This window comes from Populus nigra, chromosome 5 (genome assembly GCF_951802175.1).
Source record: "Populus nigra chromosome 5, ddPopNigr1.1, whole genome shotgun sequence".
NCBI lineage: Eukaryota > Viridiplantae > Streptophyta > Magnoliopsida > Malpighiales > Salicaceae > Populus > Populus nigra.
In genome coordinates, this window is record NC_084856.1 from 17288672 (window position 1) to 17315638 (window position 26967).

At 32.4% G+C, this 26967-nt stretch overlaps 4 protein-coding genes across 4 annotated transcripts; all 4 read right to left on the reverse strand.

Annotated features, from left to right (window-relative positions):
• Positions 1 to 102: 102 nt before the first annotated feature.
• On the reverse strand, positions 103 to 5038 carry LOC133695113 (eukaryotic initiation factor 4A-3). The gene is made up of 8 exons (XM_062116930.1): positions 4664 to 5038; positions 3140 to 3380; positions 2927 to 3007; positions 2382 to 2489; positions 2167 to 2286; positions 1351 to 1518; positions 722 to 808; positions 103 to 482 (listed from the first exon to the last, which is right to left on the reverse strand). The coding sequence occupies exons 1-8, from the start codon at positions 4966 to 4968 to the stop codon at positions 369 to 371; spliced, it is 1224 nt and encodes a 407-aa protein (XP_061972914.1). The 5' UTR covers positions 4969 to 5038; the 3' UTR covers positions 103 to 368.
• A 3664-nt stretch (positions 5039 to 8702) lies between these two features.
• On the reverse strand, positions 8703 to 11816 carry LOC133694838 (probable metal-nicotianamine transporter YSL7). The gene is made up of 6 exons (XM_062116540.1): positions 11417 to 11816; positions 10722 to 10885; positions 10530 to 10627; positions 10301 to 10435; positions 10008 to 10197; positions 8703 to 9909 (listed from the first exon to the last, which is right to left on the reverse strand). Exons 1-6 carry the CDS (start codon positions 11814 to 11816, stop codon positions 8800 to 8802), a joined length of 2097 nt encoding a protein of 698 aa, XP_061972524.1. The 3' UTR covers positions 8703 to 8799.
• Positions 11817 to 16078: 4262 nt separating this feature from the next.
• On the reverse strand, positions 16079 to 19698 carry LOC133694790 (4-hydroxybenzoate polyprenyltransferase, mitochondrial-like). Its single transcript, XM_062116485.1, has 9 exons — positions 19127 to 19698; positions 18859 to 18994; positions 18533 to 18654; positions 18335 to 18404; positions 18056 to 18205; positions 17252 to 17387; positions 17054 to 17150; positions 16726 to 16919; positions 16079 to 16367 (listed from the first exon to the last, which is right to left on the reverse strand). Exons 1-8 carry the CDS (start codon positions 19615 to 19617, stop codon positions 16850 to 16852), a joined length of 1272 nt encoding a protein of 423 aa, XP_061972469.1. The 5' UTR covers positions 19618 to 19698; the 3' UTR covers positions 16079 to 16367; positions 16726 to 16849.
• Positions 19699 to 20287: 589 nt separating this feature from the next.
• Positions 20288 to 22972, reverse strand: LOC133694792 (4-hydroxybenzoate polyprenyltransferase, mitochondrial-like). Its single transcript, XM_062116486.1, has 8 exons — positions 22548 to 22972; positions 22236 to 22371; positions 21922 to 22043; positions 21725 to 21794; positions 21417 to 21566; positions 20877 to 21012; positions 20673 to 20769; positions 20288 to 20572 (listed from the first exon to the last, which is right to left on the reverse strand). The coding sequence occupies exons 1-8, from the start codon at positions 22883 to 22885 to the stop codon at positions 20503 to 20505; spliced, it is 1119 nt and encodes a 372-aa protein (XP_061972470.1). The 5' UTR covers positions 22886 to 22972; the 3' UTR covers positions 20288 to 20502.
• Positions 22973 to 26967: the final 3995 nt, after the last annotated feature.

Genomic DNA, 26967 nt, shown 5'->3' on the forward strand with positions numbered 1-26967 from the left:
AATGAATCAACATTCAAATGAAACTCGGTTTCAATTGATCCTTCCATTATTGGGAAGCAAATGGAGTACTGGTTGAGGGATACTGGGGAAAAGAATTTCACAAGCAAGAAAAAAAAGGTTCATAAATTACTAAAGAAAAAATTAGTTCATCAACATACAATCCATCTAGTGTATAAATTCAATAAGAGAGCATCTTAATCACAATCTCATCAAACGAGTTAAGCTAATCTAGCATTCTTCTTGTCACACAAAACCACCCACAATTTAAACAACGCCAAGCTTTAGTGTACAAGCTCATCACAAAGATGGGAAACCACACAACAACACGAACACCATCCACGGGCAAATAACATCAATCACTGCATGTCTTATATCAGATCACCGATGTTCATAGGCATTTCATCAATCTGGGTGCTGTAATACTGTTCAATATCTCTTAAAATCCTGATATCATCACTTTTGACGAAGTTAATAGCAACACCCTGCAAACCAACAAAACAAATTTAATTGACATTAAACAATCAGCTAGCAAAGGGTGGTCATCAAAAGGCAATACTAGCAGCAGGGATGAGCATCCACGATGTAGAATCTCTTCAAACGAAAATCAAAGGGTGTTTAGACCTAGGAAACAATAATCCAGTGAAGTCTTTTCTTTGTAGAGAGTTCAGTTCATGTTATAAGGATGCATCTCATAGCAGAAGTTTATAAACCAAACATATACCTTCCGTCCAAAACGACCAGAACGACCAATTCGATGAATGTAAAGCTCTCGATTGTTTGGAAGGTCATAGTTAATCACCAGAGAAACCTGAAGAGATAAATGCAGACAGTATGAATAAGATAAAACCAAACAGCAGTTTGCCCTTTCTGAATACAAATAAAAAAAACAATCTACAAATGAAAGCAAGACTGACCAAAAAGAATGAAAAAAAAAACAACCCCAAATTAATCAGATTATGAAAAAGCAAGCTCACCGATGTTGCATTAACTAGTTAACAAGAGATTTTTTAAGAATTCCCTATTATTACACAGCATTAGGATGATGCTAAAATGAATATCATTATTTCAGTGGTCAATGCAAGTGTGAAAACACATTTTACTTGCGCAGTAACAACAGAGCCAATGAAATGGTATAGCAATAAAAGAAAAAAATAAAGGAACAGCACAATTTGGTCTTTCCAACCTCAGTCAAACCATCAACCTCTAAATTAGGCAATATGAGATGATAAAGGCATTAAACTCCCATCTTAACATCAATTCTTTTCATTTCAGGAAAGGAAAGCATCATGTACATGAAATAACTGCATCCAATGAAGACACTATAGATGAAGAGGAAGACAGGGAACTTGCCTGTTGAACATCAAGCCCCCGAGCCCAAACATCAGTTGTGATCAGTACACGAGTTTCACCAGACCGGAAATTAGACATAATTGCATCTCTCTCCTTTTGAGGCATGTCGCCATGCATTGATGAGACAGTGAAGTTAAATTCAACCATCTTGGCAGTTAGCCAATCAACCTGTCCCAAAAGGTAGAAAACTATTAAGATTACTTTTCAACAAAAAAAATAAAAAAAAATAAAAACATCATTCGAAAGCAGGCACAAAAATTGAAAACAAGGGACAGCCAACCCATAACACAGTAAACATCCATTACTAAACTAGATATCTTTTCCTTTACTAATTTAAATAGCATGAAAACCTAGTTTCCCTCAATTTCTGTGCCTTAATACACAATCACACATCAAATCCCAGTTTCCTTACATAGAGCAGAAAATAGGTATTGGAACTATGAAGAACATCCTTTTGTCATTCTGCTTCAAGAGATGTAGTGAATAACTTTGACATTGAAATGATGGTTTCTGTAAATAAGTTTGCATCTCACATTCTTAAGCAACTGGTTTTGTCCTAACACCTTCCGTACAGACAATATGCATAGCCCCAGCCAAATAAGAGCACAGTCCATGTATCATTCAATAATGTGCAATCAGATCACAGTCCAATTGCTTTGTGTTGATGCTAGTATAGAATGTCTAAAATCAGCATTTTCATCGCCTTGACTTTTTCCATGATCAACTACTTTCTATTTCAAGATGATAACACCCAAGAAGGGAATTTTTCATAAGATACTGCTATCAAAAAGGAAATTATATAAGATAAAGCTTTACCTTTCGCTTTGTATTGCAGAAAATAACAGCTTGAGTGATGGTAAGAGTATCATAAAGGTCAGTCAGAGTCTCAAATTTCCATTCTTCTTTTTCCACGGCAACAAAAAATTGCTTGATGCCCTATCACCACAGAAACACAATAAAAGGAGAAGTTCTCATCAAATACCAGCTTTGCATCCATTGCAAGTTTATATAAAGCTCACATAATTGCTTACCTCCAGAGTCAACTCATCACGTTTCACAAGAATCTTTACAGGATCTGTCATGAACTTGCTAGTAATCTCCAAAATTTCATTAGGAAGAGTAGCAGAAATCAAGACAACCTGCAATAGTAATCACAAATTAGAGCAGGGCTCATAACCAATAGCTATAAGCTTGCCTATTATGCAAGAATGCACAATTAAACATAACATCAGCACAAGATTACACTGACACCAGCATGACAAAAGCTGCTTGCAGTAACTAGTAACTAATGCACTTTCACCAATGAAAATGTTATGATCATCCCATATAGATGTACAAAATTTAATGTTTACATACAAAACACCAGGGAGAAAGATGTGAGCAGAGTTAAATGAGGATAGGCTACTGACTACTAAACTAGTTTAATAAAATTATTTTCCTCGTTTTCTTTGATAAGTTGGAGGGGTGGGGAAAGCGAGCCAAAACAAAATAACTTGACAGAAAAAAATTGATGGGACCAGTAGTTCGCTAAGATAAAAAAATCAATATATTACAAAAATATGGAGAGAGCACACACCTGAAGCTCGGGTGGGAGATATCTGTACACATCATAGATTTGATCCTTGAACCCTCTGCTCAACATCTCATCAGATTCATCCTGCAGACAAATATTAGAACAAAATTCAGCCAGTAATCCCTCAAGGCACGGATTACCATGCTATACCTTTAAGGACTGCACAAACAAATGCAAAGCAAATTGACATTTAAGGGATGAAATCATCAAACTCACAAGAACTAGTACTCTGATGGCTCTTGTGCGTAATGACCTCCTCTTGATCATGTCACAGACTCTGCCAGGAGTCCCAGAAACTACATGAACTCCATGTTCTAGTTTTCGAATATCCTCGCCCACACTTTTTCCTCCAATGCATGCATGTACTTGTATATTAATGTTTTCACCAATTACAGTTATCACTCTCTCTGTCTGCTCTGCCAGTTCCCTTGTAGGTGACAATATCAATGCCTGGACCCTGTAAAATCAAGCCAACGTAAGCATGGCAGAGACATAAACTGCAATGTCAACCTGAAACCAACCTCAAAAAGAAGAACCAGTAGTCCTTTAATTACTTGCAACAACTACAATAAGACTAAAGTTTCATGTTTTCAACTTGAACAATCTTGGAGGTTGTTTTGTATCAAGCTTAATTGCCATCAGAACAATACCAAAAACAACTTAACCATGAAAACATTAAAAACTTTGGATAAAATCATTGAAAAACTTCAGCACACATGAACCTAACAAAAAAAACATAACAAGAGAAGGGACAAATAAAATCATGGATTTTGCAGAATTAGGGTTCACTTGGAAACAGCGGAGCATAAACAATAACACCAAACAACCAACTTATAGTAGAACAAACAAAACCTTATCCATAAAAACAAAGACATTTAACATTAGAAATAATTCGTCAAACATGACTACAGAAAAAACCCATATTAGAGAGAGAGAAAAAACACCAATAATTTCTACAATCATTGAAAAACTTCAGCACACATGACCCTAACAAAAAAACATAACAAGAGAAAGGGACAAATCAAATCTTGGATTTTGCGGAATTAGGGTTCACTTGGAAACAGCATAGCATAAACAATAACATCGAACAACCAACTTAGAGGAGAACAAACAAAAACCTTATACATAAAAACAATGACATTTAACATTAAAAATAATTTGTCAAACATGACTACAGAAAAAACCCATATTAGAGAGGGAAAAAAAACCCACTAATTTCTACAGTCAGGAAAAGCAAAACCTTAGCTATCTAAAATTATATCCGTTAATGCTATTCAAAATTTATCACATTAAAAATAGGGCTTGCCTAATGAAACATAATCTCTGACGTAATCACCCAACAATAACATAACCTTGTTAAAAAACTTTGGGATCCCAAAAATTAGGTTTCGGTGAAATCTCTGATTTTACTACACATGAAAAACGAAGTCCACAATAAAAAACAACCGGGGAATTCAAAATTTGGTGAAAACACCAACCTTAGCAGTCTACAAATATGTCTTTTAAAATCAGGGTTTCTGTAATAAAACGCAATTTCAAGTCCCATTGCACGTCTAAGAGAAATCAAGTATTTCTACAATTAGTGTTAACAACAACCCTAATTATCTAGGAAAACAAATTAGGGCTCATCTAATCAAACACAAATTCTAACATAATTACACAAAATAAAAAAACCCATATCACAAAATCTCCAATAATCAAAGCTTTTTAAAAAAAAACCACAAAAGGGCAAAATCTTACTCTCTGCTAGCAGTATCAACGAGCTGACAAACAGTAAGAGCAATCATAGAAGTCTTTCCAGTACCAGATTGAGCTTGCGCTATAACATCACGGCCTTTAATTATCGGCATTAAAGCTCTTTGTTGTATTGCTGATGGCTTTTCAAATCCATAATTATAAATCCCTCTCAATAAATCTTCTTTTAATCCCATCTCATCGAAACTTGCCACAGGTTCTACTCCCTCCGTCGTTTCAAACACCAGCTTTTCATCCTCCGCCGCCGCCCTCCGCGCGCTGCGCCCCGCTGGTACTACGCTTGTTGCCATCGCCGCTGATTTCAGAGAGAGGAGAGGAGAAGAGAAGAGAGGAGAGGTTTTGGGCTAAAGAGAGTTGCGATTTATGAGGACTATTAATACGGTGTTTTTTTTTTTTTTTTGTGTATGTAGGGGAGAGAGTTCGAAACTTGTTCAATGACAGAAATGGGCTTGGCCCATCAAGTTTATTTCGTGTGGGCTGGAATATATATTTCTTTTACAATACGTTTGTAACCGTAATTAAATTCAATTACATATATTATTATTATTTTTATAATTTTTTATAATTTTTATATTGAAAATAAAATCATAAACCATGTAATTAAACTCTATTTTAAATAAATTTAGAATTAATTTGAATTAACAACTATTTTGCTCTCAGTTTAAATATCATTTTTATTACATAAATAATTTAATTTTGTTATAAAGAACCTTATATTTATTTAAAATGACATAAAATATAGTATTTTAAAGAATATATAAACAAACATATATCATATTAATTAATTATTTATATATATATTTTTAGAAAAAATAAAAATATATATATTTGTTAAAAAAATCTTTCAATCAAAGTTTTTTCATTGGAATGTTGAGGAAAAAAATCCTAGAAATTTTACAAGACCTATAAACTGCTTTTCTTTTGTAATCATTGATCACCAAGGACCAATATGTAAATCTAATATAACTATTAGGAGCATAGATGAATGATTTTTAACTCTAGGGATTACATTCTCACTTTTCAAACTCAAGGGATCAAAGTGATATTTGTTCATAGTTTTCAATTCTCACTAGCAACTTCGGGCGTGTTGTGTGCTATGCTGCCATAGTCAAGACTCAAAAGTCAAAACCATTTCTTCTCTCCTATATTACACGTTTTTTTATGAAACTTGAAAATTCTTGTATCAAATTATACCTGAAAAATTACTACATTGATCCTTTTAACTAGAGTTTATCAAAACCCTAGCAATTTTCACCTTTCAAACCAATATTTACTGAATTAATTTCACAACTCTTAACCCAAACCAACTCTCCAAAACCTATAGATCATACCTTAAACATTCCATATAAATCAAACTCAATTACTTTCACCTTAAAGTCTATTTATGATTGTGATAGAAGTGGCAGTTCAAAGTGTTTTTCGTTTAAAAATGTATTAAAATATATATTTTTTAATTTTTAAAAATTATTTTTAACATAATCACATCAAAACAATTGAAAACATGAAAAAATTTTATTTTAAGTAAAAAATAATTTTAAAAATTTTAAAAATATGATTTGAACCACATTTTCAAATATTTTTTTAATATTACTTTTCTCGTGTATGGTAAAAAATCCAGCAAAAATATATATACATGATGAAGACATGAAGTCAAAAGAAAACTCAAAAGTCCATAAAGTAAGGAAACTTGGCCTATCTTAACAAATTTACAGCAACAAAATCAATGCCAAAAAAACAAGTCAAACCATTATGGAGCTAAAGAAAGTCAGGGCAATGATAACCAAAAGAGGAATTAATGTTGAAGAAAGCAATGAAGAAGACGGAGGAAAAGACAGGAAAGAGAAGGTGGGTGATGTCATGAGATAAAATTTGTTTTTAATATTATAAATAATTAAAAATATTTTTTTACATATATTACAAATAATTTTTAAAAGATAAAAAAAATATTTTGATATATTTTTAAATAAAAAATACTTAAAAAAACAACCACAATTATACTTTTAAATATCTCCAAAATCTTTTCCGAAAGTTAGTTTTGTGCAGTAGCGAAGCCATGTAGGGTAATGAAGAGGAAATTTGCCCTTTTAATCTTTTTTTTTCCTTCAATTCCTTTTATATTAATATTAATAATATTTATCAGATTTTTTTTTTGGTTATCAATTAATCCAAATTAGCTATTGTTAACTTTAGGGTTGAGAAAAAAACTGAAAAACTGATTAAATCAAGAAAATAAAAAAATAACCGAAAAAACCAAACTGTGAAAAAAAAATTTAACTCAAGTTAGTTTTTTCATTTTAAAAATATTTTTCTATTAATTTTATTTGATATAAATTAATATATATATTTCAAATTAATTTTTCTATATAATACATATCTATATAATATATAATATCAAGTATTTATTAATAATTTTTTTTTTCATTTAAAAAATCCTGACTGCACTACTGCTGTTATCGTGTATTGTTAATCACTGCAAAAACTAACATGTGATGTAAAAGCTGGAGATAGGTGCCCATGCTAATTACTGCAAATCATGGAACTCCCGTCGAGGAATAATACGGTGATTATAACAGGAGGAGGGTGGCTAGCACCATGGTTCAGGGTGGCTAGCACCATGGTTTAGGGTGGCGTCTAAAAAATGCTTTGGTTTTGCAGATTGAAAATTCAAGCAAGTATGCAGGTATTTATAACTTGGAGCTTCTCTTTGTGGTTTTTTTTTTTTTTTTGGTTACCATCCTTCTATTGGAGCCTAGGGTCCGATTAGGGCTCTAGGGTGCGGTTGGGACGAGGGTTCTCCTCCTCCTCTCACTGTTGAAGTTGCCAACCCTTAGAATTATTCGTGCCTTGTAGCATAAGCCTGGCTGGCTGGCGGAAATATGTTTGAAAATATAGTTGTAATTATTTTTAAAAATATTTTTTATTTTAAAATATATTAAAATAATTTATTTTTTATTTTTAAAAAGTTATTTTTAACATCAGCACAACAAAATGATTTAAAAATATTTAAAAATATTAATTTCAAGTAAAAAATAAAAATAAAAATAAAAATATTTTTAACACGAAAAATTAAACAGGAAATTAAACTAGGCTAACTGGCTGATCCTGTTGGGCCTATTGCTAGTCTTAGTTTGTCTTCTTCCCTGCGTTAGGCGTGGAATGCCTTTTCCTTCTTCAGCCTCGGTTGAGCCTGCTAGGCTTAGCAAATTGCAGCCCAGCGAGAGACATGGTCCGATACGAAGTACATAAAATCCGGGTCTATCAATGTTGTAAAGGTTTGGGAACCGGTTAAAACTTTATTTTTAAATTTTTATATTATTTTGATGTGTAAATATTAAAAATAATTTTTTAAAAAAACATATTATTTTAATATATTTTCAAGTAAAATATACTTTAAATTACAACCAAAACACACTCTTAAACAATCTATTTTAAATATAAACATGGATCTAATATTTTTATTTATGTTAATCCTTAAATTAAACTAACCACCCTAAATAGTTATTTTAAAGAATAAATATGAGGTTAAATTACAGTAAACCCCTAGGATATCTTAAAATTACAAGGATAGCTAAAGACTTGAGAAATATATATTTTCTTAAATTATTTTTTACTTTGAAGAAGAAAAATAATATTATTTAAGAGATAAAAAAAGAGTCTTTTGTAATTAAATACGAATTAAATTTGAACTTCAAGTTACCATACAAGTGACCTATAAGAAGTAATATTATTTTTTTGAGAGAAATAATAGAATACCTAGTGGTAAATTTCATATCTTATTTTTCTTTTGGAATTTAATTATATTCTATTCGTTAGAATTCGAGGACAATCGAACAAGGAAGCAATGCTTAATATTTCACTTAAAAATACAAATCTAATTTCAAATAAAGGCAAAGAAAGGCCACTGCATGATTTAAATTGTAGGCAGCTAGCACACATGAAACTGAAAACTGAAAGCACTTGTGAAACTGAAAACTGAAGAACATCTGTCTAATTTAGAAAGGAGCTATAACTACAGAAAGGGTGATAAATGAAGAAGAAGAGAGCTGCTGCAATATTTACAACAAGTGAAACGGATCCTGCAGAGTCAAAATATGATCATAAACCCGTTTTTAACATCGCCATTAACCACTCAAGAAGCCATCAACCTTGTCATTAACAGCAGCTGTTAGGAACTTGATGCACATTGGAGGATTGACACCGGAAAGTGCAAGAATGGCCGCTGGGATACCCCACAAAGACTCGCCACAAATGAGGCCAGATGCGACAGCAGGGCCAAAGTCACTGGCTTTTTGCTTGTTCCTTAACTCCAAGAGGAAGAGAATCAAACTCCCAACACACATGTCAATGGCAAAGTAGCCACCAAGATAGAACGGAATTGCCAGGCACATTGGGCTAGGAATGAACCTGTAGATTCTGTACTTGGTTTCGTATTTCCTTAACAACTCGGTCACAAGGTTAATAACCATGGCGGCGAAGAAGAATATGATGGAGAGTTTAAAGCAATTCTTGGGGAGGGAAGAAACACCTTCAGTACCAAGCATGGCAATCCCACGATAGACTCCACCATAAGGTGCAGGGTAGGCGCTACCTTCCTCACCGACAGGGTACGCCTGATAGAAGACCCAGAAGACTAGTGGGGTTAAAACACAACCCATGGCGGTGCCTATGACTTGACTGAAGAACATAGAGCGAGGAGACGAGAGGGTGAGGTATCCTGTCTTGAAGTCTTGCATAAGATCAGATGCTGTTGAGACAATGCTCATCATCACACCACAAGAAGCAAGACCAGCAATGATACCACCATTCGGGAGGCCAACCCAAGCACTAAAGATGATGATGGCAAATTTGCCATAGTTGGAGGCAAGAGACCAATCTGTAAGACCGCATCCGTAGGCATTGCAGAAGGCTAAAACTGGGGCAATCACATAAGCAACCAGAATTTGGTACCATTTCAATTGAGGAAAGATATGTGGCACTGCAATGATAGAAACGATTGCTAGAAGGATGTAGCCACCACCAGCTACCCAATTTGGGATCTGGTCTTTTAAAAAGAATTCGGTTCTACGCTTTTCGTCATACTTCACAAGCTTAGAGTTCTCATCATCACCAAAACCAGGAACCTCAGAGTCTTTCTTCTTGATATTAGTTATTAGACTAATTGTGGTTTTGGAAAGCATGAAGATGACATGGAAAAGACCGTCGCCCAACATTGTGGCAATAGCCAGAAAAACCTGAAAAAACGGATGACAGGATTAAAAATTTCTGAAACACGATAGCCCAACTAGAAAATGACCATAGCAGAATAACTGCTTGAATTAAGGAAGAATACCCTGTATCCCTGGATTCCATGGAGACTTGACGGTTTTTCGTCAGCGCTATACCAGTCACCTTTCTTAGTCTCAATAATTGGCCACAAGATTCCCCACGATAGGATGGCTCCAAGAAGCAAGGAAATGTTTACCATGTAAGGACAGATCATTCCAACACCAACATATGTTGCTGAGAAATCAAAGTAGAACCTGATCGACAAATTTTAACTTGTCAGTATAAAGGATCATGAATAAATCACCCACACTCTGTTGTGCGGAACCGAAGATGCAATAGTGACCCTGAAAGACCTACCTGCGAGCGAAGGCTTGGGGTCCAAAAGTGGGGAAGCTAGCGAATCCACATCCATCTGCAGCAGTCCAAAACCACTGGAAACCGGCCCACAAAAAGCTGCCGGCGAAATATTTGAACAGGACAGAAACTTGCTTCCTGTACATGCATCAGAAAATGTTAGCAATCACCGACATAATACCATAGAATTCACAACCGCACCTTCCCAATCTCACCATTCAATAATGCTTACTTTGCTAGCTTGGCTCCTTTAGGTGTGTGAAAGCTGTTGATAAGGTATGCAGTGGCTGTTCCACTAGGATATGTTAGCTTGTACTTCAAGATCATCAGCTGCAAGATTAATTTAAGAATATCAGATGAATAATAAAAAGAAAATAAATACTAACTAAAAAACAAACCATAATTTACTGTATTTAATCGTTACCTTCCTCAGAGGCACAATAGAGAACAGGCCAACAAAGCTCACAGCAAACAGAAATCCAATCATCCAACCAAGATGGAGTTCTTTCATGTTTGCAGGTGTATTCCCTCCTTCTGATTGATTAGCTATCCTTGGTGTCATACCAAGCAAGTAACTTGCAGTCCCACCTAACAGTTATTATGCCACAAAATTATAGAGAATTGATCAAAATTAGAACTGAAAGAACAAGATGGAATACATTGGGATTTTATGAAAATCATTCTCTAGGATTCTTTTTTATTAGTAGACACTGCTTTTCATAATCCTAATATCAACAAGAAAGCAACAATTAAAGATTTAAATGGAATGAGATTTTTTTCAAGTTTTGGTCCACAAAAATCCCATCAAGATCTAAATCAATAAAGGAACAACTAAAACATCCAACATTTACATTCGTTGTCCACAAACAATCATGCAGCATTTAATGTTTATCATCACAATCTGAAATCACCATTGATTTACAGGTGTTTGGAACTCCAAGACCTGATTTTATTCGTCTATTTTTATCAAAGATTTGGTTCCAATCGTGCTGTTAGTGAATGAGGAAGGTGATATTCGGTCAAAAGCGATAGCATCTAATGTGATCTACGATGAAAGATGATGGAAAAAAAAACACAGAAAGAAACAAATAAATAACAAAAGGGCACGTAGAAACATACTGCTGAATGCAATGCCAGAAGAGGCAACCACGCATGTTTGCACCACGGTATTTTCTTGTCTAGTGAAAGGCTGCTTCAAGAATCCAGCTTTTCCAAGCAATGAAGTCCAGAATTTAAGGATGGCAAAACCCAACAAGCCGGCCGCAACATTAAGTGAAGGGATCACACCAGTTGTGAGATTAAGCTTGCAAACAATGAAATTGAACACAATACTCAAAACCAGGCTTGTTAACATGGCCCTCAAAGTAATTTGCTTTGCCCATGGAGGAACTTCTGTGTCCTTGAATCCCTCTTCAACCATAACCTCCTCTTTCTCATCAGCGGAAGAGACCTGGTCTTCTCCATCAAAAGGGTTTGTGTAATTCTCTCCATGATCTCCACCACTCCTTCTTCTCTCCATCGTTTCCTTCCAAGGATAATATCTCTATACAAAGTGCAAACTCCTGGTGTTCTCTCTGTATAGAGATATAAATTACGTTATCCCCCCCTCTCTCCTCTTCTCTCTTTTTTCTCCCTTTTTATCTGTATACATACAAGTGTTGGAGCTTTTAGGCCTGATCGAGATATTTATAAGCAAAAGAATCCCAAGAGATCCCGGAAGCTTGAAGTTGTTGCACATAAAACGGAAATAGTAAACACAGCTATTTTAAGTCGAAACTTTCCTGAGGTCCAGAGAGTTTTAAGTGCAATATGGATCCTACAAGTCCCTCACTGTTAAGAACAGGGAGGTCCTTGTTGTTAAGAACATGAATGGTATAGAACCTCATGCGCGCAGTTGTCCTGCCTCAGTCGTTGTACACAAATTGGTGCTAAACATACATGGCCTTATGAAGGGTTAAGATTGAATAATTTTTTTAAGTGGTGATTATTCAAAACAGCTGTTCTTCAATTCATTACGTAAGCTGAGATGCTATATATAGTATGGAGGAATCTAAATTGTTGACTGGCTGGAATCTACTTAAGACCACTCTCTGTCAAAGAGATAAATGGATTGTCTCCCTAAGTTTGGATTGTTACAGTTGAGCTCAACTAAATTTAGATGATTCGTCTAATGGCCAGTCAAATAATGATATAGCAGGAACTCGTGGTTAGGGAGCCAAGCAACATAGTTTGGAGGCTTACTAGATCATACCTACATAAGAATAGAGAAGTTCAATCTTAAATGTAAATTTACGAGGACCATTATGCTCAATACGACATCTTTGGAGGCTTCAATTTCGCCACCAACCCCTAAAACCTGACTCTACAGATAGAAGAAGATGGAGTTAATCTTCAAGATTACAATATCAGGTATTGAAGATTAATGGTGCAGATACTATATATACTGAAAATTAATGAGCAGATATTGCAGTATCAAGAGATAATATTCAAGATCTTGTAATAATTATTATAGTATAAATTGTAGATCCTTGCAGATAATACGGATACTGAAAATTAATGATGCAGATACTATGGATACTAAAAATTAATAGTGCAGATACTGCAGTATCAAGAGACAATATTCAAGATCATGTAATAATTACATTACCTTATATATGTTATATTTATTGTCTAGTTTAGATGATCACGTAATTTTAGAATCAAATCTAGTAGCTGCCATGTTAGAAACTGATTCTAGTCCATACATACTTGTAACTCTGTCATCAATGTGATTATGATTGAGAGATTATACTTCTCTAAATTTCTATAGTTAACTTCTTAAAGTAGTCCAATGATGCACCAACTACACAAAAAGATAAAGAAAGGGATGAGCTCAAGCTTGTGTTTGAGTTCGTGAAGAAGTATCTTATGTTTCGTGAGATTTTTATTTTAAAAAAATTATATATATTTTTTAAATATTTTTATTATAACTATAATTGTAATAAGATTGTTCATAAGAATGTAGTACATGACCAATATACCAAAACTATTAACTATAAATTCAAATTCTTTCATCAATGGGCCATGCGTCAAGTAATCTTAAATCAATGGGCCATGGGTCACTTTTAAAATCTGCAAAAAAAATAGATATTGATATCTAATTAAATAAACATTGAAAGATAAAACATGAAAAACATGAGCATAAAAAGGGGGTTCACCTCTAAAACCTGGGTTAATCTTCTAAACTCGTAACATGTGAAATATTAAATTCGGACTCAATTAAGAAGGTTAATCCCCAACCAATTTAATGTTGAAGAATGAAATCAGAAAAAAAAATCAATTTAAAAAATTTGCCAAAGTAAAAAAACAAAAAGCAATCAAAAGAATAAAAATCAAATTTAATAGGAAAAAAAAAACTAAAGGATAATGAAATCATAAAAAGATTTAATTCTAAAAATTATTTTAAATAAAACAAATAGTAATAAAAAAATATAAACCAAATCTTACAAAATAAAAAATCAAAGAAAGATAAAATCGAAAAAAAATTAAATTTGATAAATTATTTCAAATAAAATAAATAGTAATTAAAAGATCAATCATCAAATCTAAATAAAATAAATTAAAAATTACTTTAAAAATATAAAAAATAATAATTAAAAATCAGGAATAAATTTTTTTTTTTTAAATAACAAGTCAAACTAGAGATTTAGTGGTCATATCACCGGGCCACATTCTAACACCATCTTGAAAGCCGGCCACAGGACAATAACAATTGTAAATGAAGTTGGAACCGCGCGTTTCTTCCTTCTACAATGATGGAATGGCGGTATGGAAGTGGGGTAGATATCCTATTTTGTCTACAACCTTCACTTGCAATCCCCATATGGCCAGAAATCAGAATGCATTTTGAGAAAAGCGGACAGCAGCGTGTTACAGTCTTTTTACATTGAACTGCATGAGTTCATGCGTGCTCTCAAGATGAAGAAAATCTCTGGGAAGATAGAAATTGGTAGCTTCGTATTATTATGATAAAATACTTGGTCCCGGTGGTCAAAAGAATGTATTTAAAGAAATGTTAGTATATCGAAGTATAAAGTATTTGTTCATAACTTTATTTTTTATTTTCTAGTTTTTAGTTTGAGAAAAAAAAATCATTAACTTCTGATATTAGAGAAAAAACCCTCTATTAACATAAATTATAAATATTAGTGTTAATAAATTCTATTTAATGAGAATAGTCTCATTTAAATGTTTCTTTGTCATTTATATTATATTTTTTTTGTCATTCATATCGCATGAAATGATAAATATTAGTTTGATAGAATTTATTTTTTTTTGTTAATTCTAGGCCTACGGTTGTTATTTGGGTTATTTGAAGTTATTTATAGATTTGTTGAGGTATATAAAGCATTTTCTAAGTATTTTAAGTTAAAAAAATTAAAAATTAAGTTTTTTTTCATCAACATAACATGTGACACTTTACATGTTTTTATTAAAAAAAAAAAAGACAAGTTGTTCATTCTTTTTTTTTTAAAAAATCAACTTAGGCACGTGGCCCTAGATTGATAGGACCACTTGTTTTGATATCTTTTTATTTTTATTTTATTTTCATTATTTAATATTAATTTTTTATTTAATTTTTTTTTGTATTTTGAAAAAAATTATGATGTTTTTTTTTATAAGAATATGATTTAATTTTACTTAATTTATGAATAAATTCTTAACATTTGTTTTTTATATTATGAGGGTTTTTTTAGCCCAATTTAACTTTTTTTTAATTATCATTTAATTAAATAAACATAGATTCTAAGAAATAAAGTTATTATATACAATCAAATCTATGATTTGGATTTGAAGATCAAATATCTACATCAATATTTATTTCTCAACTTTTCAATTTAGTTTTTGATTAATTATCATTTAGTTTTTACTTGATTTTTACATAGAATGATAATATATATTTTTTTTAAATATGTGCAATCTTACATAATATTTTTTCTTTCATTTTATTCAATAGTTTTTGTGTATATCTATATTTATTATTGTTTGATTAAATAAAAAATTAATTTTAATAAACAAAGTTATTAAATAGGGTAAATGACTCATTACCATATAAAATATATTTATTACATTTGTATATGAGACTTTTTTTATATATATTTACTAGCACAAATGATTCTCTTTTAGATTTATTATTAGAAAAGGCCTTTATATTCTCTCTTTTTTTTTGTTGAAAAAACCTTTATATATATATATAATTTCAAGAGATAAACTTCCCATTCTGAGAAGTTTCAAAATGAAAATTTGCCTCATCGAACATTCAGTAATACATGTAGTAGAGGCTGAAGCCCATGTCCATCTTCAGCTATCCACAACTCGTTCCAAAGTTCCTTGTCATCTTTGCCAGTGTCTTCAGTAGTATTATGCTCCGACAATATTGACCAAGTGAGAGGGTAACAAGCATACAAGTACCTGTCTACTTCCATCAGATTACACGAAGATTTGCTTGAGTTATAATCTATGAACAAGGTTGTAGAAATTTGATGTCAGAGACTTCTCCAGAGGCAGGCACGACAACAAAGCCAACAACTAGCAATCAGATAAATGCTTTTCAAGCAACCATATTTGATGCTTGATAATAAATGACGACTCATTAATTGCATTACGTCTTCAACCTTGAATCACATTTGCAATCAACAAAAGTCAGCTTGTCCTAGTTTAGAAGCAAAAAAGCAGAATCGAGAACAAGAAAAATATGAAATAGCATCATGTTGGAAAGGACTGAACCAGAAGCCCGATGCATAATAATAACTCTCAAGGCTTTTCTCTTCAATATCAACATATTCGAACAAAAATAAGTTGAGATGCTTACAACAACATTTCTGGCCAAAGAGAATGCTGTATGTATCTGTCTCATTCTAACTATAATACTGAATCTCAAATAGTGAAATTGAATTAAAAACGAAGAATGCCTACCTAATGGTTTTTATAACCCAAATGAACAAAATAGATCTAAACCCACCCCTCTGACTTCTAGCGCAGCCATATTGCTCAGTTCCTAGATGTCAGCAACAAAAGCTGTCCTCCAGTTCTGCAGCATGAGATGGTAAGAGCATCAAGATTCAAAACATTGTGGAGGAAACTAATAAACCAGCAAGCAACCTAAAATGATGGCCAAAAGAAAAATAATAAAACAAAAGGGAAAAGAAATAAAGATGGTGATCTTCTACTAAGAACGTTATAGCTTATATGAGCAGCACAGCTATCGATTATTAGTTGCTTCCCTATACTGTACTGAGAAAAGAATCTCTATTGATCAAAAGGATTACTCTGGCATAGTAGTTTTTTGGCTCCAACATAGTGCTCTAATTTGAATATTCAAAAGAATATATTCAACTAGCATGGAGAGAGAGAGAGAGAGAGAGAGAGAGAGAGAGAGATTTAATTACCACAAAAAGCATATCTTTTATGAGTTTGCCTTATCATCAAGATGATGTCAAGCAGGAACACCCTAAGAGGGTCAAATTCAGAACCACATTATGTTGTCAGCTTTACTGAAAAGTGACAATACCTCTATGACCAAAGTCTACCAAACAAAATGCCACTAAAAACAACAGCACCAAACCATTTGTTTGACACAAATCTGCAGCAAGAAAACAAATGCAATAGGAAGCAGTGAGTTGATCATATTACAAGCTTGAAAGTGGTTAAACGAATAATTTGAAGCACAAATAATGCTTCGCGAAATCATGAAACTCTTGTGAGCTATAGACATACTTTCTATTGCAATCAGCCCGGCATGATAGGTCAACTGTCCATATTTGCCAAGCTAATTGACCCGAAGCAGCTGCCAGAAATGCATAAAATGACCACCCTGCTCGTGTTTTGTAACGAAAAGGAGAAGAAAATGCAGATTACCATGGGCAAAACTACAGTAAACAAGACATGTACATCAGAAGCATAAAAAGCAAATACCAATATCGGCATCGAATCCACAGAGGGCAAGACTACTAATGCATGCAGTTCCAAACCCAGTGATCCACTCCTTTGTTGAATCCCCAAATCTCAAGGCCGTCGATTTAACACCCACTTTAAGATCATCTTCCTTATCCTTAATATATATCAAAGTTGATTTTAGAAGAGCACAAAAATACAACTCTCTGCAAACTATAAATCAAACAAATTTAGTACACGACCTCAAAAAGACATGGACAGCAGAACACCACAAAAGGAAAGAAAGAAATATGTTTATATAAAAATTAGAAAACAAAAATCCATCACCTAAACTACAGCAATTTTAAGTGGAAAAATATGAATTATTTGAAACAAAAAAAAGAGTGGATAATCTGCGGGTTGTTTAAAACAGAATAATCTGTGAAGAAGGACAATAGAGGCTGAAATAGAAAACAGATAAACCTTGTAAATCAGAAACAGCAGTTATTCAAAATAAGCCATCCAGTTAATAAAAAATAAAAATGAGAAAGGGAGAGTGCATTCAAAGCTCCAAAATTACAACAGTTTGTATTACTGCAGTGGCCCATTGTTGAAAGCTTTTTGCACAAAAGAATGTACTATTAACTCTAGGAGCACCAAGAAGCATGGGCAGAAAACGAAGAGGTTTCACTTCCCACAAGGAAAAGGCATGAGAGGGTTAATGGAATCTTACTATTTACAGTTCAGGAACCATATATTACATGGTTTTTATGAGTCAAATTTACTTGCATGAAATAGCTGGAAAATAAAGGGCTAATGAAATCACCTTAAGCTATGATGCTATACCTGATGAGCATATATTGTGTCATACACCAGGGTCCAAAATACTCCACTAGCATATAGTGGTATCACAATAGCTGGATCCAGACTCCCCTTAACTGCAGACCATCCCAGTAAAGCTCCCCAGTTAAATGTTAAACCAAGATATGCTTGAGGCTGCAACCAAACAATTGCATTTAACAGGGTTATCACCAGATTTTCTTGAACTTGGCATCAAATGTCAAAAAGCAACAAAAACTTGCGCGAACATGAGAATACAGCAAGTAAATAGATAAAAATCTTTACCCAAAATGTAAATCTCTTCATAAGGGGATAGGAGAAGACCAGCAACAAGGATGAAGCTCCCAAAATACGACTGTTAGAAAAAAATAAAGTAACAGTCAACCCAAATAATTATGCATGCTCAATGCAAGGTGACAACATTGAATTTGAATAGCTTGCAAACTACATGCAACTTCTAAGCGTGATTGGCGCAGCACTAACCTATAATTATTCAGTTGAAGAAGAATCCCAAGACCCAAAAACAATTGAAAACCAAGAAAACAAAGACCTTGAAATGGCGTCAAAAGACCACTGGCAACTGGCCTTAGCTTTGTCCTTTCGACCTACACACAAAAATTCCAACAAAAATAGTTACATTTTTCAAAAGGTGAAGCTGTTAGTCTAATTTTTTGGTGATTTTCTTGCCTAATTATGAAACCAAAATTCACAAACTTTATTGCATACACTAACAAGACGAGCAATTACAGCTAACCAAAACATCAGTTTCTCATTTAACAATACAGTACGCAGTTTCATAAAAACCTTACCTTCGTATCAATATCTCTATCAAGCAAATCATTTATAGTACACCCAGCTCCTCTTAAAAGCAAAGCCCCACAGCCAAATAACGCCATCATCTTAAAATTAGGTACACTTCCAGGTTCTGCTGCCAATGAGATTGACCTACATAACAAATTAAAAATGTTACAAAGATCCTAACACCTTCGCCAAATTTCTCAAATTCCTTCATTTTCTTTTCTCAGCAACCAAACAAAACCCAGAACAATTAACACAATAAAAACACAAAATCCTTACCACATACAAGGCCAAGCAAGAAGCCAGGTCCCAATGGGCTTATCAAGCCTAGCTAAATGTGCATAAGGCCGGACTTGTCTAGGCAAATAGACATCAATCCAAGACTTCTCTCCTCTCTTTGGCAACTCTCCATTGTTTCGCTTGTGTTCTTTCTCTTCTTTTGTGCTTGGAATATTGGAGATTTCCTTAATGAAGGCTAAATAAGGGCTAGGAATTTTGTTTTGGCGGGAAAACTGAGTGAAATGGTGAAGTAAATAGTGGTGATAGATAAAATTAGGGCTAGGGTTTGATTTGGGGATTATTGTGGCGGTGGGCAGAGCGAGTGGAGAGGAGAGGATCCTGGTGGCGCTGCAGGAAGCGCGACGGAGCAAAAACGACGCCATTTTGAGGGGAGATAGCTTTAGTTTTGAAATGGTTAATTTATATGGCGCAAAATTTGACCTTGTTAGGCTTCTTACCCGCCTAGGATCCACATCTGACTGCAGCACCATAGGTTTGTAGACTATTCAGCCGAGTTCATGATGACTCGGGCTCGAGTAAAATCGGCGGGGACCCAGTTTACCCCAAGTCAATAAAACCTAACTACCATAAATATAAAATTTAGGCGAACGGCTCAGCTCATAATTATGTAATTATTTCATTCTCCAATATGCTATTATTACGTTTTTGTTATTACATTGCACTATAAACTAAAACATCAATAATTATGTAATTGATTTGATTTTTCAAGCTCAAAAAACATGTTTTTCAACAGGTGGGTGACCAAACATTCAAGGGGTAGTCTATTAATTACTTTTTTATATATAAAAAATTCCGGGCACGCCCGGTCCTTTTCCTTTCTTTTTCTCCTCCTCCAGAGAATAAATTATTAATTAATATAGGAACCTGTTTGCACTAGTTTCAGAAACCAAAGGTGATTTTCTCATGCTTCCACCTTCTCCATGTACTCCTCCACTAAACCATTTCTTCGGCTCTGGTGAGTGATTACCTCACCTACAAAACAAGTGATAGATGATGAATTTCACTTCCTATCATTGACTAGATGGTTTTTCCCTGCCATGCCGCAGATGGGGTTGATTTTGTTTAACATTAAAAAAAAAAAAAAGGAATTTTTAGCCATTGATGACGTTTTTTTCTAGCAGCAAGAAAAACCCATAATCGTTAACTCAAAAATATAATGTATAAATTTAATAAAATAGATTAAGGAACAAGCTACGGACAGGCTGTTGCAGATTGACGAGACATAGTTATGATGTTTATGGTCTCAAAGATACAGAATGTTGTAATGACAGGCTGTTGAAGATTAAGCAACTTGGCAGCATCCATAGCAGCCTTAGCCTCAGCAGGTAGTGGGGGGAGATTTCTCAAATACACGTCTACGACCAAAGTCTACCAAGTAAAACCCCACTGAATACAATTGCCCCAAACCATTTGTTGGACACAAATCTGCAGCCAAGATAATAATAATAATAAACAGCGAGTTAAATGAAGGGATTTAGAGAATTGTAATCGTTTGCAAATTCATGAACTCAACGCAAGGACATACTTTCTACTGCAATCAGCGGGGCAGGATAGGTTAACTGTCCATATTTGCCAAGCTAACTGTCCAGAACCTGCTGCCAAAAACGCATAGAATGGCCACCCTGCTCGGTATTTTATTAATGAAAAAAGAGGAGAAAAGGCAAATAGGTTACTTTCAGCAAGAAACAGACAGCGGGAGTTAGAAATCAGAAGCATATAAAGCAAATACCAAGATCAGCGTTGAATCCACTGAGGGCAAGACCACCAATGCATGCAATTCCAAACCCAGAAATCCACTCCTTTGTTGAATCCCCAAACAACAAGGCCGTCGATTTAACACCCACTTTGAGATCATCCTCCTTGTCCTGACCACATGGTTATCGAAGTCACTTCAAAAGGCAAGAGAAGTCATTTTTCCGGAAACTATGAACTTAGAGAACAGACCAGAAATTCCTCGTCTCTCCATAGTCCAAACTAAGCTAATGCACCAAAATTAAATTTTCTACAGGGTAAACAATTTCAAGTAGATAAAAGATAAATGGTTTGCAGAAAACAATCGGAAAGTAAGATTGATGCAGGCTGAAATGTCCTGCAGATATACCTCAAAAAGCTCCACGAAGCCTCTTTTTTATGCGATGAACCAAGCGGAATTAAGCTAAATAAACCTTGGGTTTTAGAGCAGGACTTTCTATATAAAATGGTTCTTACGAGTCAAAACTTTTGTTGCATGAGAATGCTAACAATCCTTGAAGAAAAAATCAAGCTGTACCTGGTGTGCATATATTGTGTCATACACGAGAGTCCAAAATATACCGCTAGCGTATAGAGGCAAAACAATGGCTGGATCAAGAGATCCTTTAACTGCCGACCATCCCAGTAAAGCTCCCCAGCTAAATGACAAACCAAGATAAGCTTGAGGCTTCACCAAAAATCAAATTTAATAGAGTTATCAGTCTATTGTCACGAACTCTACATCGATAGTTTTTTTTAAACAAAAAACAAAAAACAAAAAACAAAAAGGTAGGCACACAAGAGAAAAGCAGAGAAAAATAGATATTAGAAGGTATGTATCATTACCCAATAAGTAAATCTCTTCATGAGGGGATAGGTGAAGACGAGAAACATAGATAAAACTCCCAAAACTCGGCTGTTATAAGTAATTAAGAAACAGTTACTGCAAATTATTACATGATCTTTATGCACAAGCTGCTAACATTGATTTAAATTCTCGCCAAGTACATGTGAGTTGTAAAACTGACTAACACAGTACTAACCTATAATTATTCAGTTGAAGAAGAATCCCAAGACCCAAAAATAACTGAAAACCAAGAAAAAGAACCCCTTGAGATGGCTTCAACACCCCGCTTGCAAGCGGTCTACGCTTCGTCCGATCAACCTACATGCTAACAAAGATTCCGGTGAAAGATATGAACTTTTGATGAGAAAAGGTTATGAATCTAACACATTAACAACTAAGATTTACGAACTTTACTGCGCACATTAACAAAATAACTTCTTACAATCATTTTCAATTACAAAACAGAACATCAAACTAATTTAACCAACATTAATCATATACAAACCTCACCTTTGCATCAATGTCCCTATCAAGAATATCATTTATAGTACACGCAATGCTTCTTACAAGCAAAGAACCCAAACCAAACAGACCAATCATCTTATAATCGGGAAGATTTCCTGGTGCAGCTGCCAACGTTATTGACCTACACATAAATATCTAATAATGTTATAAAGATCTTAACCATTTTATCATAATCCCTCGAAGGAACCAAACCAAACAAAACTCACAAAAAGTCCAAGATTTTTAGAAAGTTTTTGAGCTTTACTTCATTTCCTCAGCTACCAGAATACTTATTAACACTACAAAAGCACTCCTTACCACATGGTAGGCCAGGCAAGAAGCCAAGTCCCAATTTGCTTATCTATCCTAGCAAGATGTGCATAAGGTCTAACTTGTCTAGGTAAGTACACATCAACCCAGGAAACCTTTCCTCCCATTGATAGCTCTCCATCCTGTTGTTTCTTATCTTTTGAGCTAGAAAAGGTGGAGATTTCTCTCATGAACGATAGATTGGATGGAAAAGTAGGAATTTGGTTCTGTGAGAGTAAAAGGCAGTGGCTGATATAATAAGTGTTAGGTCTCGTGGTGGAGACATAGCGTGAAGCGGAGAGAAACCTGGTGGTTCCGGTGATGCTGCGACGGAGTAAAAACGACATTGTTTTTAGCGAAGAACGGGATCAGCTTGTGTGGTTGTCCAATTCTGTGAGTAACGACAAAATATATTATTTGCCGCGACAGCAGTTTTGTTTAGTTAGAACAATTCGGTGGATTTAAAAAATACCGCGATTGATTGCTGAAAAAAAATTCTTTTTTTATAAAGTATTTTTTAAAAAAATAAATTTCTTAAAAATAAATTATTTTTTTATGTTTGATAATATTACTAAAAATAAGTTGAAAAATATTTTATAGTGTTTGGCTATATCATTAAAAATAAGTTAAAAACAACTTATTAATATTTTTTAAAAAACTTTATTAAAATAATAAGTAACAAATCTTATAAATTAAAAAGTTGAATGAGAATGAAATTGAAAAAAAATTAATTTTATAAATTATCTCAAATAAAATAAATAATAACAAAAATAATAAAGATCAAATCTAAGAAATAAAAAAATTAAAAGATAATGAAATTAAAAAAATAATAATTATAATTTCATAAATTATTTCAAATAAAATAAATAACAATCAAAAGAATTATGACCAAATCTGATAAATAAAAAATTTCAATTAAAAAAGTAATAAGATAAAAACAAACAACAATTATAAAAGTAAAAACTAAATTTGATATAAAAATCAAATCAAATTAAATGTTAAGAAAAAAAATTAAAAAAAAGCTTTATATATATATATGAGAAGAGATTACGGGATCCAAAAACTTGGATCTCAATTTCCCAGCCGCCGAGTACGGCTGAAAATATTATAGATAATGAGATTGGAATAACCAGATAAAAAACAAATAAAGAGAATTATAAAGCACTTTTTTTAAAATACTTGTATTAACTTTTCAAACTTATGACCTTGGTCATTACACTTAAAATATCCTATTTGAAAAAACCATGAGGTTCAATTCCTAATCAATCAAATATTGAAGGATGAAATTGAAAAAAAAATTAATTATACCAAAAGATTCTAAAAAAATAGCAATTAAAAGAATAATGATCAAAACTCAAATACCAAATAAATGTTATATTTGATTGAAAGGTGAAAATTGACAAGAAAAATTAATTTGGAAAAAGATCAAAAAAACAAAAAGAACGAGGATCAAAATAGACATAAAAAATAAAAACAAATTCATGTTAATGATGAAATTAAAAAGAATAATAACTTTTATAAAAGGATCAAGAAAAAAATATCAGAAATCAAAATAATGAATAACAAATTGGAAAACATAATACCATCAATTTGGATTGAAGGATGTCATTAAAAACAAACAATACTTTTACAAAGAAGTAAGGAAAAAAAATAAAAATTAAAAGAATGAGGATCAAATTTAAAAATATAATAATTGATAAAGAAAGGGATGAGCTCAAGCTCGTGTTTGAGTTCGTGAAGGAGTATCTTATGTTTCGTGAGATTTTTATTTTAAAAAAATTATATATATTTTTATTATAACTATAATTGTAATAAAATTGTTCATAAGAATGTGTAGTACATGACCAATATACCAAAACTATTAACTACAAATTCAAATTCTTTCATCAATGGGCCATGCGTCAAGTAATCTTAAATTTAAACTTGCCACGCTATAATATCACTTGTCAATTATTCAACCACTTTCAATGCATGCAATCAATTATGGTGGTTGTGGCTTGTCGCTTTGCACAATTTTCTACTTATTTGCTATATATATATATATAACTTATCAAAGAAATAAAAGCTCGTTGAAGATTCAATATTGCTCCTCCTTGAATATCGTCTCACCATTAAAAAAAAAAAAAAAAAAGCTCGTCAAGATAGATTTAACATCACTGTAAAAAGCTGTCTGATGAAACCAAAATGAGTCGTGTGTGCTATAAGAGCAAACAAAATATTATAAAATAAATATCTCATATTGATATTTAACCAATTTAATTTAATTTAAAAATAAAATCTGTATTAAAAAAAAGTAAATTTAACAAAGAATGATAAATAAAAAGAGCCGAGATAACCCGGGTCACTTTTAAAATCTGCAAAAAAAAAAAGATATTGATATCCAATTAAATAAACATTGAAAGATGAAACATGAAAAACATGAGTACAAAAAGGGAGGTTCACCTCTAAAACCTGGGTTAATTTTCTAAACTCGTAACATGTGAAATATTAAATCCAGACTCAATTAAGAAGGTTAATCCCCAACCAATTTAATGTTGAAGAATGAAATCAGAAAAAAAAATCAATTTAAAAAATTTGCCAAAGTAAAAAAACAAAAAGTAATCAAAAGAATAAAAATTAAATTTAATAGGAAAAAAAACTAAAGGATGATGAAATCATAAAAAAATTTAATTCTAAAAGTTATTTCAAATAAAACAAATAGTAATAAAAAAAAATATAAACCAAATCTTACAAAATAAAAAATCAAAGAAAGATAAAATCGAAAAAAAATTAAATTTGATAAATTATTTCAAATAAAATAAATAGTAATTAAAAGATCAATGATCAAATCTAAATAAATTAAATTAAAAAATTACTTTAAAGATATAAAAAAATAATTAAAAATTAAGAATAAAATTTTTTAAAAGAAATAACAAGTCAAACTAGAGATTTATTGGTCCTATCACCGGGCCACATTCTAACACCATCTTGAAAGCCGGCCACCGGACAATAACAATTGTAAATGAAGTTCGAACCGCGTGTTTCTTCCTTCTACAATTATGGAATGGCGGTATGGAAGTGGGGTGGATATCATATTTTGTCTAACCTTCACTTGCAATCCCCAGATGGCCAGAAATCAGAATGCATCTTGAGAAAAGCGGACAGCAGCGTGTTACAGTCTTTTTACATTGAACTGCACGAGTTCATGCGTGCTCTCAAGATGAAGAAAATCTCTGGAAAGACAGAAATTGGTAGCTTCGTATTATTATGATAAAATACTTGGTCCCGGTGGTCAAGAGAATGTATTTAAAGAAATGTTAGTATATCGAAGTATAAAGTATTTGTTCATAACTTTATTTTTTATTTTCTAGTTTTTAGTTTGAGAAAAAAAAAATCATTAACTTCTGATATTAGAGAAAAAACCCTCTATTAACATAAATTATAGACGTTAGTGTTAATAAATTCTATTTGATGAGAATAGTCTCATTTAAATGTTTCTTTGCCATTCATATTATATTTTTTTTGTCATTCATATCGCATGAAATGGTATAGATATTAGTTTGATAGATTTTTTTTTTAATTCTAGACCTATGGTTGTTATTTGGGTTATTTGAAGTTATTTATAGATTTGTTGAGGTATATAAAATGTTTTCTAGATATTTTAAGTTAAAAAAAAATAAAAATTAAATTTTTTTCATCTACATAACATGTGACACTTCACATGTTTTTATTAAAAAAAAAAGGGACAAGTTGTTCATCTTTTTTTTAAAAAAAAAATTCAACTTAGACACATGGCCCTAGATTGATAGGACCACTTGCTTTGATATCTTTTTATTTTTATTTTTTTATTTTATTTTCATCATTTAATACTAGTTTTTTATTTAATTTTTTTTTATTTTTTATTTTTGAAAAAATTTATGATGCTTTTATAAGAATATGATTTAATTTTACTTAATTTATGAATAAATTCTTAACATTTGTTTTTTATATTATGAGGGTTTTTTTTAGCCCTATTTAAATTTTTTTTAATTATCATTTTATTAAATAAAACTTAGATTCTAAGAAATAAAGTTATTATATACAATCGAGTCTATGATCTGGGTTTGAAGATCAAATATCTACATCAATATTTATTTCTCAACTTTTCAATTTAGTTTCTCAGTTTAGTTTTTGATTAATTATCATTTAGTTTTTACTTGATTTTTACATAAAATGATAAAAAAAATTTTAAAATATGTGCAATCTTACATAATATTTGTTCTTTTATTTTATTCAATAGTTTTGTGTATATCTATATTTATGATTGTTTGATTAAATAAAAAATTGATTTTAATAAATAAAATTATTAAATAGGGTAAATGACTCATTACCATATCAAATATATTTATCGCATTTGTATATACGACTTTTTTTATATATATTTACTAGCACAAATGATTCTCTTTTAGAT

What these genes read in the sequence shown, in the direction of transcription:
- LOC133695113 (XM_062116930.1), bottom strand. Translation starts at nt 4,968, where the DNA reads ATGGCAACAAGCGTAGTACCAGCGGGGCGCAGCGCGCGGAGGGCGGCG. An exon ending in ATCTCCCACCCGAGCTTCAG is followed by an intron (nt 2,490 to 2,926) that starts GTGTGTGCTCTC and finishes TTACTATTGCAG; the next exon opens with GTTGTCTTGATTTCTGCTAC. An exon ending in GGGGGCTTGATGTTCAACAG is followed by an intron (nt 809 to 1,350) that starts GCAAGTTCCCTG and finishes TTATCTCTTCAG; the next exon opens with GTTTCTCTGGTGATTAACTA.
- LOC133694838 (XM_062116540.1), bottom strand. Translation starts at nt 11,816, where the DNA reads ATGGAGAGAAGAAGGAGTGGTGGAGATCATGGAGAGAATTACACAAAC. An exon ending in AAAGGAGCCAAGCTAGCAAA is followed by an intron (nt 10,436 to 10,529) that starts GTAAGCATTATT and finishes ATGCATGTACAG; the next exon opens with GAAGCAAGTTTCTGTCCTGT. An exon ending in CCCCAAGCCTTCGCTCGCAG is followed by an intron (nt 10,198 to 10,300) that starts GTAGGTCTTTCA and finishes TTTGTCGATCAG; the next exon opens with GTTCTACTTTGATTTCTCAG.
- LOC133694790 (XM_062116485.1), bottom strand. Translation starts at nt 19,617, where the DNA reads ATGGTGCTGCAGTCAGATGTGGATCCTAGGCGGGTAAGAAGCCTAACA. An exon ending in ACACAATATATGCTCATCAG is followed by an intron (nt 17,388 to 18,055) that starts GTATAGCATCAT and finishes ATATATATTAAG; the next exon opens with GATAAGGAAGATGATCTTAA. An exon ending in CGGGCTGATTGCAATAGAAA is followed by an intron (nt 16,920 to 17,053) that starts GTATGTCTATAG and finishes TTCTTGCTGCAG; the next exon opens with ATTTGTGTCAAACAAATGGT.
- LOC133694792 (XM_062116486.1), bottom strand. Translation starts at nt 22,885, where the DNA reads ATGTCGTTTTTACTCCGTCGCAGCATCACCGGAACCACCAGGTTTCTC. An exon ending in CTTGCCTGGCCTACCATGTG is followed by an intron (nt 22,372 to 22,547) that starts GTAAGGAGTGCT and finishes ATTTATGTGTAG; the next exon opens with GTCAATAACGTTGGCAGCTG. An exon ending in TGAAGAGATTTACTTATTGG is followed by an intron (nt 21,567 to 21,724) that starts GTAATGATACAT and finishes TTTTTGGTGAAG; the next exon opens with CCTCAAGCTTATCTTGGTTT.